Source organism: Gorilla gorilla, chromosome 2, assembly GCF_029281585.2.
Source record: "Gorilla gorilla gorilla isolate KB3781 chromosome 2, NHGRI_mGorGor1-v2.1_pri, whole genome shotgun sequence".
Lineage (NCBI taxonomy): Eukaryota > Metazoa > Chordata > Mammalia > Primates > Hominidae > Gorilla > Gorilla gorilla.
Window position 1 is genome coordinate 136,132,387 of NC_086017.1, and position 13,313 is coordinate 136,145,699.

General features: G+C 35.4%; 1 protein-coding gene across 3 annotated transcripts in view; it reads right to left on the minus strand.

Moving 5' to 3' along the window:
* Positions 1-13,313, minus strand: part of ZNF148 (zinc finger protein 148) — a 148,293-nt gene that overhangs the window by 45,474 nt on the left and 89,506 nt on the right. For all 3 annotated transcript variants that reach the window (XM_031009385.3, XM_031009381.3, XM_055383853.2), the window contains 2 exons: positions 6,804-6,927; positions 5,406-5,489 (listed from right to left, as the gene is read on the minus strand). In XM_031009385.3, the coding sequence (XP_030865245.1) occupies positions 5,406-5,489; positions 6,804-6,927 (208 nt within the window). The remainder of the gene's footprint in view (positions 1-5,405; positions 5,490-6,803; positions 6,928-13,313) is intronic.

Consider the following 13,313-nt stretch of genomic DNA (forward strand, 5'->3'; position numbering starts at 1 on the left):
CAGGTTTTTATCAATTTATATATATAATTACACCATACTTTAATTATATACATATATACACACATATAAATGATCTCTTTTATGTCTTTATTGGGATATTTTGATATATAGTGTTAAGATTTTATATGTTTTATGTATAACCAATCTTTTTTTTTTTTTTTTTTTTTTGAGACGGAGTCTCGCTCTGTCGCCCAGGCTTGAGTGCAGTGGCGCGATCTCGGCTCACTGCAAGCTCCGCCTCCCGGGTTCACGCCATTCTCCTGTCTCAGCCTCCCACGTAGCTGGGACTACAGGCGCCCACCACCATGCCCGGCTAATTTTTTGTATTTTTTAGTAGAGACGGGGTTTCACTGTGTTAGCCAGGATGGTCTCGATCTCCTGAACTCATGATCCGCCCGCCTCGGCCTCCCAAAGTGCTGGGATTACAGGCGTGAGCCACCGCGCCCGGACTAACCAATCTTTTAGTATGAATTATTAACAGCTTTGCAGATTAAAAAAAATTGGTTTCTAAAAGCTTTGTTAAAGCAGAAAATGTCAGTCCCAGCAATCCATACTTCTCTGCTTAATACTTCCTTGGCAAGCTCTGTCCATGCCAGTGCGGTCTGGGCTTCAGCAATCACAACGCCAGGAGCTTGTAGTGCACACAACATTCTCAGCTACACAAACAGTATTCATTTCCTTCATCCTCACAAATTAAGAGTTAAAATCTAAGTAGGCCTTTAACATTTTCTTTCATAAGACTTCTCTATTAGAGCTAATTAACTATAAATTAGGGCTTGAAAAATGTGAGCGGAAAACTAATTTTTATCAATAACTGAACCATACTAAGGGAAATATAAAGGGTTAAGCTAAGTTAGTCAAGAGTAAATCAACATTCTCTCCAACCCTACCCCATTAGCCCAACTGGTTTACAAAAATAAGATGCTGTTATTATTCAGCTATTTAATACAGTTGTGAATAAAAGTCATAGTAAAGAGAAAAAGAGGACTGCTGTGTTTTCAGGCATGAAGAACACTAACTTAGATGACAGGTTTTCCAGTGTTTTTATATTTTTACAGAGAGAACTGTATACATCTAAGAACTAAAGGCTTAAAAAAGAACCTTATGGAAAAAGAAACCTAGTGAACATATATAATTCTGAGTGATTTAGTTTTTTCAAAAATCTTTTTTTGGGAAGAGAATCTTTTTTTTTTTTGAGACGGAGTCTTGCTCTGCTGCCCAGGATCGAGTGCAATGGCATGCTCGGCTCACCACAACCTCCGCCTCCCAGGTTCAAGCGATTCTCCTGCCTCAGCCTCCCGAGTAGCTAGGACTAAAGGCATGTGCCACCACGCCTGGCTAATTTTTGTATTTTTAGTAGAGATCGGGTTTCACTATGTTGGCCGGTCTCAAACTCCTGACCTCGTGATCCGCCTGCCGTGGCCTCCCAAAGTGCTGGGATTACAGCGTGAGCCACCGCACCCGGCCGGGAGGAGAATCATTTATAAAAACTTCCCTATAGAAATAGCTTCGTAACATTTTTACTAATTGAAATAAAAAATAAATTATGAAAACTGGCATAACTAAAAAGCAACCATAATTTGTATAACAGAACATCAGGATAGGTATTCTGTGGCTTACTATTTAGAGGAATTTACAAAAATAAAATTAAAAATTGTACTTAAGTTTTTTACTCCTCAATCCCTCTTGGTGATAAGACTGGCAGTTTCTTAGAGTAAAATGCTCACGAGGTGAGAAGAAAATAACACAACTATGGATATATGCCATTCTAACATTTATTCTATATATGCATTTTTAAAATAGGCACCTTAGACAAGGAAAGGGCACATCAGACAAAAGTACTTGATCCACAAGGAAATCTGCCAATGATGATAAATGTTTAACCTTGATATGCGCTTGATCAGTAATCCTGGCCCTAAACAAAATGATCAATTATAATTATCTTCGACCTTAGCCTCAAATCCTCATCTTCTCTCTCACATCCAAAACATCACCTAAATAAAGGATCTGTAATATTCACAAAAAATATAATATTCACAAAAAAGGTAAATCTCCCATAACTGCCAAAAATAGCAGTCCTGAGGATATTTACAATGTGGCAGTTTTCAGTGCCACAGTCTAAAGGAATAAAGCTTAAACCAGAATTTCAGGGATCAGCCTCTGGATGAAAAAGTACTCTCCCCTAAAATGGTGTTTCATAGACAAGGCCAAATGTAGGAAATGGAATTAAACAATAGCCTGTCTAGAGCACATTAAAAATTTTTCCTTTTGAAACCAAATCAACTATGTTCTTGGTTTTAATATGACACAGGTTTCTTTATTGTTGGCCACAGCTACCAAGCAAGTAATGATTTTTAACTATGTTGCAAAGGGGCAGAGAATGGGCTTGGAGGCCTGAGGGACCAGGAGAAGACAGTATAATGAGACCTAAAGGGAGAAGGAAGGATGTATGGAAAATGGAGCCTTTAAGGGCAGATGGTTTTCACCAACCTTTGAGGGTCGGTTAGGTGACTCATTACTCATTTGACAATTTAAAAATGGATAAAAATATGGGAAATCTTTTTTAATGCCATAACTATTTAAATGCATTCTTCTAAACTAAGGGCCTACAAAGAAAGAAAGCCTTCACATGGGCAAACTTCACGGCACTACCCTCCTCCAAAAATAAAAGTCATTTAGAAAATGAAAGGAAGAACAGTAAGAACAGAATAATAAATGATGGAGACCTATTTGTGGTTCTAGATATATATTCCCAAATAGATTTAACAAAAAACATTTTACTGTCTTTAAAAAGAATCTATAAAAAGAATCAAGAATATGAAGTAAAGAAGGGAAAACTATCCCCTTATATCAGTTCCACCTAGTGGGGAGGGAACAATAGGGCAGAATTGATTCTCTCTTCAAAAGAACTTTTCTTTGTTAAGGAACCCTAGTGATTGCTTTGCCCTGGTTCCTCTCAACTCCTTATCTTCTTCTACACTGTTCTCTCTAACATGAGAACTCCAGCCTTTGCTTCTACCACTTTTAGATGCTACTATACCTATAGGAAGGCTAAGCCATAATTGGCTTAGTGACAGAGCAAGAAAAACTCAAAAAGGCCCAAATATAACTTTCTGCTTCTAGTCCCATTCTGCATAGCCAGTGATTTCACATGTGTACTCTGGACTCACAGAGGCTTGAGCTGAAATCTTGGTTCCATCATTTATTAGATATATACATTTGGGAAAGTTCCTTAACTTATGTGCACTTCTTACTACCTCCTCATCTATAAAATGGGGATAGTAATAACTCCTGCCTTTCAAGATTAATGTGAGGACTAAATGAGATATTTAACACAGTTTTCTGGTACTTAGTAAATTCTAAACAAACATTAACAACCCATTATACTCTGCTTAAATCCAAGATTCCCCATGGTCTAGTGCAGTTGATTACAGGATTGTGACCAGCACTTTTTTAAAAAAAGAATTCATACTCACACACAAAATATCACAGTGCAATGAAGGTAAGTATTGTTTCAAAAATATTTTTTTCAGATACACACCCACCCACACACATATATTCTTAACTTAGCCTCATGTAGCTTTTCTGTGACACCTTCCCTAAGAACGGACAGCACATGTGTCTCTTCCTCAGGGCACAATAGTATCTTGAGAATTTTGTATAAAATTCTACAACACTTAACTGCACTGTGCTTGCTTATATGTGTGTTTTTCCACGTCTGTTTTTCCACAAGAACGTAAACTCCAAAGAAAGAAACTGCCTTATGTTATCTATTTCTGGTGCTTGAAAAACACTGGATGCTCAATAAATTTTTGTTGAATGAATGAGTAAAATATCAAAACCTATTAGGTATTAAGAACACACAAAAATAATCACTTTCATTTGTATCTGATCAGGTTTTATTGTTATATAGGAATTTAAATTTAGCTATAAGTCACACAAAATCTATAAATTTTTTTCTCCCACAGCCCTTCTAATAAAAAGAGATGAATACGTTTACTTAAAAAACTGAAACTAGTAATGTGCAAAATGATTGTTAAAAAGTAGAACATCCAAGCATACAGACATGTTGCACAGTTAAAGTTTTATTTATTTATTTTATTTATTTATTTATTTATTTATTTATTTTTGAGGCGGAGTTTCACTCTTATTGCCCAGGCTGGAGTGCAATGGCGCGATCTCGACTCACCGCAACCTCCGCCTCCTGGGTTCAAGCAATTCTCCTGCCTCAGCCTCCCGAGTAGCTGGGATTACAGGCATGTGCTACCACGCCCGGCTAATTTTGTATTTTTAGTAGAGACGGGGTTTCTTCCATGTTGGTCAGGCTGGTATCGAACTCCCGACCTCAAGTGATCCGCCCACCTCAGCCTCCCAAAGTGCTGAGATTACAGGCATGAGCCACTGAGCCCAGCCCAGTTAAAGTTTTATTTAAGCAGACCAGACACATTCAGGCTTCTTTTTGGGGGCAAAGAAAATTGAAAAAAATGTTATCAGACAGAAAAGGTTGTTTCTATATGACAAACTGTCCTTTCACAAATACTGCAGGTCCCATGAGAACACATCGAAATAACAACACTGGGCAGGTACTTGCTTGAGTACTTAAAACAGAAAAATATGAAGAACTTAAATATTTTCAATATTCTCATATTATCACAATTCTCAATTCTATTCAAATGTAAAATTCAAAGTTATACAAATTTACCAACTCTGCTTTTATTCCATCACAAAAAGCAAAACACTGGAAATCAATTCTAAAGAAACACTTTTCAACATGCTTAGAGGCAACAAAGGCAAAGTCAACAGACTACTAAATCAAAGTTACTTATAAAAGTTGGTTTTACCGTTGGCAAAAATAGATGCAAATAAATATTTGCTCTAAAATGAGACTTAGGTTTTTACGGTATGTGTTCCTTTATAGTAATCCTCTAGAATATTTAATTTCTAAATCATTAATAACCTGACTGAGAAATTGGCAGTTCTCAACTTTTTAAGATTACATGTCTAAGGGTAAGGTATATACATGAAAGAGAAAGAAAGAGAATGAACTGTACTGCTGCTTTAGGAGTCAGGAATTTGCTTCCTACCCCAGACTAATTAATGATAATTTTGAGTTTAGTAAACACCTAAAGAAATAGCAATTTCAGAAAATCTTCCTTCCTTTTGTGACATTAAACATATATTTTAGGTTATTATGCAACTCTATTTCAAAGTAATTTCTTGGGCTTGGACATTAAAGTTAAGTCTTAACAGTTAACATTGATTTATTGAAGGGAGAAAAAAGATAACCTGTGATTTATAGTCTAAACCAATGGAAATGGCAGCAAGTCACTGCCACTTATTAAAAATTCTTCCCTCCATTTGAAATAATCATTTTAATGAACCTAGTAAGGGTGGTTAACACTCACCAGTATGAATCTTCTCATGTCTCTGTAGCAGGTACTTCTGTATGAAACGCATGTCACATTGACTACATTGAAATGGTTTTTCACCTTAAAATAATTTCACATCCACAAATTAGTTACTGAATAAAACAACAGTTTTTAGTTACTGTTTCTGAGGAAAGAAAAATCTTAGATGCCCAAATTTTGGAAAATTACAAAATAGCCATACAAATTTTTAATGTTATTAACAGAATTTTATGTCCTCTCAATTTTTTTCCCAGGATTTAAAAATTCATATTCTCACAATCACAGAAAAATGAGATTAAATTTGATCTATATATTCAAGGGGGGGAAGGAAAGAAATAAAACAATTTAAAATTGAATTTTAACATCATGGGGTGAGAAAGAAATACAGGTTCTCACGTGTCTTAAACATCTTTTCTTCCTTTTTATCTGGAAGAAGGTGCGCCCATCCTGTTTTCTCCCTAGTTAACCATCCATTTATGCCCTTTTACATATTTTCTTCAGAACCTTCAGAACTTTCTAAACATCCCTTTTTTAAAAGATCCTGTCTCTTCAAACTTTCTCTTTCTGCTGGGGCTTTTCCTTTTAAGGAAAGTATTCTCTGGCCTGCTCTATGCTGAGAAACCTTGTTTCAGTCCTGAAACACTTCTACCTTAGTACTTTCTCTCCTTCTCTTTCACTACACCTCCTTAAAAGAGTAGTCTACTCTAAGTCAAATTCTTCACTGCCCACTTGTGGTTTAACCCTTATACTCTGCTTTCTGAAAAGCTACTTGTGATCTCCTTGCTATTTATTCCAAAGATTTTTTCTTGGTTCTCTAACCTCTATCCTCCTAGGGCACTGGCACTGTTGGTCACACCCTGCTTGGAATTCTATCTTCTACTAGCTTCTGGGACACTATTTTCCTAGTTCAATGAATCTCCCTTATAACTGTTTTTCTTCCTCATTTCATCTTACATGTCTAGTTTGTTTACCCAAAGGTCTGTCATCTTTAATACTGTTCTCTACAATTTCATTATCTTAGCTATCATTTATTTATATTTGATTTCCAAATCCATGTTTGAAACTCTGCCTGGACATTTTGCACACACAAAAAATGAACGCTGATAAACAGGCTTTTAATAATACATTCTTTAATCATTTCTCTAGCTAAATGGAGCACATTAAGCCAAACAGGTGTCCAATTAAGACTATTTAATTAATTTTACACATCCATGCTAATTGTTTTCTCACTTAAGAGTTTTTCCTGGTTTCCTTCTGACATTCTGGCCTACAAAATCTCTGATTTGGAATGCCAGATTAGCTATGGTCTTAGGAATGAATGACAGTTACACGAAGATGAAAATAAGAAAGATAATAACTTTAATGGCCACAAGCCCATTTTAATTCAAGAAATACCTGTATGAATGAAGACATGTCTCTGTAAGTGATAGTTCGTTCTAAAGGCAGCATTGCAGTGCTCACAAACGTGAGATTTAGGGGTTTTCAAACCAAGTGATCCATCCTCATTTATTGTAAGGATCTAGTTCAAAAAAAAAAAAAGGCAAAAACAAAAGAAATAAGTTTTTAAAACGTAATTAAATAGTAATTTTAAAAAAAAGATAATGCAAACAACTGTCACCACAGATTATGAAATATTTTGTTCTTAAATGATCTTGAAAAGACTATTAGAATAATGTTATCATTAACTGTAGGAAAGTACAATGTGACTCAGAATGAGCAAAAATCACTAATAAAACCTTGGAAGCTGGTTAAGTAAGATCTCATCACGGCCTTCTCCTCTGTAATGCTTATGCGTGATAGAGTTCCTAAGTCTTCAGTTAGGGTGAACACAGGTATATTTTCAATTTCAAATTCTCATATATGCAGGAAAAAAGCCTTCAGACATGATCTAATATCAATCAGTATGGGGCTAATTAAATAAATCATGGAAAATGAATACAATTTAATATTATGTGGTTGTGAAATAAAATGACAAAGCTCTCTATATACTTATATGAAAAGCGTGTCAGGATTTGTTAAGTTAAAAAAAAAAAAAGGCAAAGTTTAGAACCCAGTGTATAGTTTTGCTAACTTTTGTATATAAAAGGTACATATAGGAATATGTATTTGCATAGGCATAAAAACTACTTGAGACAGATATATATATATAGAAGTATATAACCTTGATTGTGATGGCTGGGGAACTGGGCAGACAAGAGATAAAATGGGAGGGAGGTTTTACACTGTCCACTTAACACATTTTTTTGAACCATGTAAGTGGTTACCTATTACTAAAAAAAAAAGAGAACACTAAGTTTTCAAGTTACAATATGGTAGAATTTATGGTCTGTTTCAGTCTAGGATCACTAAGGTTATTCTAGAACTACTAAATTATTATTAAACATATTCCTAAGAATATTTGTCAAATAAATAAATTAGAAGTGGGTATGGGGTCCATCTGGGGCATAAGTACTGAATAAGAAAATTATTCAGTACTTATAAATTCAGTTTTTTTAAAAATAGAAGTGGGTAAAAAGAAGGAAGACAAGAGACAAAGCAACCTTGTCTTTCTGGGCTTATTGAGATTAAGAGTATTGCAAGCCTGGTCTGGATGGTACCAGAGAGAAACTCACCTTAGGCTGCATGTATTCCAATTTATCAACAACTTGTTCAATGTGCAACATTAAGCTGCCTTTTGGCAAGGCATGGTGGCTCAAGCCTGTAATCCCAGCACTTTGGGTGGCTGAGGTGGGTGGCTCACTTCAGTTCAGGAGTTCGAGACCAGCCTGGGCAAAATGAGGAAACCCCGTCTCCACTAAAATACAAAAATTAGCCAGGTGTGGTGGCACACACCTGTACTCTCAGCTACGTGGGAGGCTGAGGATGGGAGGATCACTTGGGCCAGGAGGTCAAGGCTGCAATGAGCCATCATCATGCCACTGCACTCCAGCCTGGGCAATACAGTAAAACCCATCTCAAAAAAAAAAAATTGCCTTTCATCAGACATGTGGAAGAGTGAAAATAATGATTCCTTTTTCATTATTGACGAAAGCAAAAAAAAAAAAAAAAAAGGCAGAATATTATGCTGAAACAGCAAAGAAAACTAGAAGATCTGATCAGGAGGGGTATGGCCAGTGAGAGGGAAACAATGCTGTAGGTGTGGGCATACAGAATGGGAGCTAAGAAACTGTCCAACAAAGGTAGAGAAATCTGGGAAATAAATATAAAGAACTGTGGAAACTGATTAGGGCCTGCAAACACACAGCTATGACCCCTTCTCAAACCTAGAAAAGGGCAGTACGTAAGGGAAAAAGGCTTTAATCCTTAAAACATTTTTACTTTAAATTCAAGAAGACAGTTCAGCCTATACTATATGCAGATCAGTGGTAATTATTATGCAAATTATACAGGGCATTTTGATTCTGGGCAAACAGCCAATGTGGTCAACAATGCTTCAAAGTCTATGCACCAAAGTCATGGAAGGGAAACATTTGGCAGGAGAATGGAAGTGGGTGTCACAGCTTCCTGAGGAGAGTCAAAGAAAGTGGAAAGCTTCATCTCTGGGCCAGTCAGTTTTGAATTTTTTCAACCCCTCCAAGTCACATAATAATAAGCAAGTTAACACTGTGCAAAAGGAAAACACACAAAATCTTTTAAAATATGACTCAAAATATTTTATACATAAAACAAACAAAAAGATGTTAAATACTTATATAAAATGGAACTAAAAACAAGACAGCACCAGGTATTTTTTTTCATGTATGTTGATAACAAATAAGAAAATCCAGCTGCCAAAAAACATGGCACTTCAATAGCTTTCTGTGGCATAGCAACTGCAAGGAAAGGCTTTGTAAAGAACAAATCTGGCCCAAGTTGCTTAATGTGAAACGGATGTAATCCTTGACTGTACAAAGCCCTTTTATGAAGAGTTAAGGAGTTCTAGGTCATTGTTTTCTGGCACTGGAGGTACTGCTGCCTTTCACTGTAGATTCAAGCCTTAATTCAAGGTGAATTTTATGGATGAAACAGCTACCACTGCCTTGTGGATAAACACACAGGAAAATCTAGCTTTTTTTAAGTTCAAAGACAGAAACACCAAATTCTTGGACATTTTATATTTTCCTTACTTTCTTTAGGCCAGAGTAATAAAGGACATAGAGTAAACTAACTCATCTTGACTCAGATGAGCATCAATGGCCCTTCCAATTTGTAACCTGTTTTAAATATATCCAACTGATTTTTATTCACCCTTATAATCTCAGTGTTCAAAATGGTATCTGGAGCATAGTGGAGACTCTATACCTGTCAAAGGACCTGGCTGCCTGCTGTCCATAACAATTACTCCTCCTAGCTTACCACTTTATTGTTTTTTAAATTTGTTGCTAAAAGCAATATTTTACTTTTCAATTTTTTAGTCTTCAGATAACTGAGTAGTGAGAGAAGCGGGTAGGCAAAGAATAAAATCCCTTAGCAGAACACAAATAGCACACTAATGCAGGCAAAATTTTCTTCCCCGGTATAGACTTGCCTTCTTTTCTTGCTCATACCTTTTCAAGATCTTTTAGTAGAATGTGATCTACCAGCTGAGTGTGTTTGCCTTAGAGATTAGCAGTCTTACCTGCAACTGGTTCCATAAAACATTTTTGCTTTTCTTTTTTCCCCAACATATGGACACCATTACAACTGAAGAATTTTATGTTTAAAATTTTAAATTCTAAGATGCCTGCTAGACATCTTCAGATGCTTTATCTTGCCCCTTGTCATTGCTACTTCAGAAGAAATATGGTATATTACATAGACCAAGCAATCAGGTTTTAGCAAGTGGAGAAATTTGTAATACTCTAATTCTCAACACACTAGATTTTTTTTTTCTTATCTGTTCAGTAAATTTAAAACAAGACTTTATAGAAAAAAATTGAGTATCAAATGGAATTTCTCAGTTAATCTGCTTTCTTAATCTCATATCCATTATGACATATTTTCTGTTTTAAGACAAATCTATTACCAGCCAGCTACCTAAATATACACATATGGTAAAGGTTATCTTAAATAATATACCCATTTTCATCAGGCAAAGCCCTAAGGTCTGCCTGTTCAAATTCAGAGATTTTTCACTCCATAAGGATCACTGCCACTGAATAAATGAAACCTGACACCCCTCACTGAGAAAAAGTTCTGTTTTCTTAAAAGGCAGACATGATTTTTCACATTCAAATGCGTACTACTAAAATTATTAAAGCATATTTTAAACTAAACACTATAGGTTTTTATCACATATTCCTGAATCAATCAAAATCAACTTTGAAGCCACCAAAACTCAAAAGACAACTTAGATAAGAGAGTTTACATTTCTCACCTATTATGAGACGTTCTACTGCAACTGGGGATGGAGAATGACAGCTGTGACAATTCTCTTTACTCTCCAAATCCAATGAGAAATGGAAAATAGTGCAAGTCCAAAGATATACAAATAACAAAGTCACCCTGAGTAATACCCATCACGGCAACTTGACTGTCCTGGTCATTGTTAATAACCTACCCTAACATTGTCACTTTCTTTCATTCATCAAGATTTTTTATTGTTTCTCAGTACTAGATTTTTCTCATCACCAAATTTCCTTTTTAAATGGTAAGCTTTTGACAGCACCAGAACAAGAAATTCACTGTATCATAAGCATGGCACAACAACTATGTTCAGCAAAATGACCCTGGGTTTTAGAAAAAGGCTGTTTCTTCCCTCTTTCCTGAATATTAGGCAAAGAAGTAGGTGATATTTTCTAAAGAAAGATTTGCATCAGATTTTTTTTCAAAGTTAGGGTTCAGTTCTATGGAAAAACAATTTATCCAAGACATACAATTTCCTGGGAAAATTAGATAAATAAAACTCCATTATTTTGCCAATCTTCTTCCTTCATTTTCTTACTATTCCATACTTCTGTTTGCATCGCCAGTCTTATAATCAGTTCATCTTTAAAGCTACTTCTTCCTAAATCAAGGTAACATGTAGAAGAAAGCATAACAAATGTCTGGTATATCTACTTCTCTGTTTCTTTTCATTAAATTTTCCTTATTTTACATAATTCAATCTTTCTGATACCAAAGTCTAAAATCTTTTCTGGGAACCAACAATATATAATACATTGCTGGGAAAGGATTCTCTATATAATCTATCTGATGTGTGAAAAGTGCTCTTCCTCAGTTCAGCATAACTTTGAATAATGAATTTTTATTCAGATCACCTAAAGTGTTACAACAAACAACCCAGTTCCTTTTTTCAGTACCTGATGAGAGATCCTGGCACATAACAGGCACTCAAATTATTTGTTGAATAAATGAAAAGAGAGATACATTTCAGAATAAAGAGAAGGAATTAAAAATATCCTCTCTCATTCAGTTACTAAGGAGTTGGAAAAGACCTATATAATATATACAACATGGGATTTAGATAATATTGTTATATTTTACTGAAAAAAATTCTTAGAATTCATTAATGTTAACCCAACAATCCTCCTAAAACCCTTCTGAGATGGAAACTGTTACCTTCTAATTCATGTAACAAGTGAATACCAAAGTCCAGTAGTAATACCTCATTTATTCAGAAACTTCTAGTGTCAAGATTTGAAGTTTTCAAGCTTAAGAGTATAACAGTCACCAAAAACAGACTCAAAGGGGCAAAGGAAAGTGATGTTAAGTGGCCACCCAGAGATACAGCAATGTAAAAATGAATAGCACGTCACCAAGGAATGAGAAGTGAAGTGATTATAAGCAGTATAACACTTAAAGTCTAGCAGTGAGGATTTGCAGGGTCAGGTGGATGGGGGAGAGCCCTAAAATCTCTGTTCTCCTAGAGGGCTTCAACTGCAATACGCAATTTTAAAAAATGTTTATGTCAGCTTCAAGACATTAAAAGCTGAATTATGTTCAAATACACTATATTTAAAAGGAAAACAACACCTTAAAGATTTCCCCCAAAAAAAGGTGAAAATAAAATGAAATTTGATATTTAAAAGGTGTAAGCTTCTATTATGTAGAAAACTTACTTTCTTAAAACAGCTAATTCCACAACAGATGCAAATAGCTTGACCTAGATGATGTTCCCTAGCTCAGTTACCCTCTTCATCAGGCATGCTGCCAAGTGTATTTAGGCAAATTTCAAGTGTCAAAACCTACCTTAAGATGATCAGGCTTTCCCATTGCATTTAAGTTTTCCAAAAAAAAAAGACTCAGCTTTGCCATATGAGAAAAGTTCAGAAGGCAATTATTGCTTAAAATCCATGGCAGCTAAAGACGGCATAACAACACAGTACTTTAAGGGAGCCATAGTTACATGGATGTTTATAAGCTCTGATGTTTTTACTAAAACTCTATCACATTAGTTATACTTCTTGTGCAGATCCCCAGTCTAATACTACACAATGGTGACACAAACTCAAAATATTCACAATGGCAAGATTTTAAGATTTGGAAAAGGTGCTGGGGGAGAGTGGAGTCCTCTAGGCATAATAAATCATAATTCTTTGAGGAACTTAAAATTGTTTTTAAGGAATTTAAAACAAGTAACACTTACTGATTTACAAACATGGGTAAGTTTCTCTTTCTCTTCATACCAAAGAGCAGAATGAATTACTTTAACAGAAGTTCTGAAGCATAAATTTTTATATACACTCCTGAGAAAATGTAAAATTACTCACTGGTTATATCTTACAGTTCTAAGACTCCAGACACAAAAAACCCATTCACCTGGAGATGGCAGACCAGTAGTTAAAAACAGTCCAAAACCATTCCCTGTCCCATTACATGTAATATGCCAGGACAATTGAAAAATAATTGTTTGTTCTTTATTTAAAAAAAAAAAACAAAACAAAACCAGAGACAGAGTTCCACAATGTTGCCCAGGATGGTCTTGAACTCCTGGGGTCAAGCAAT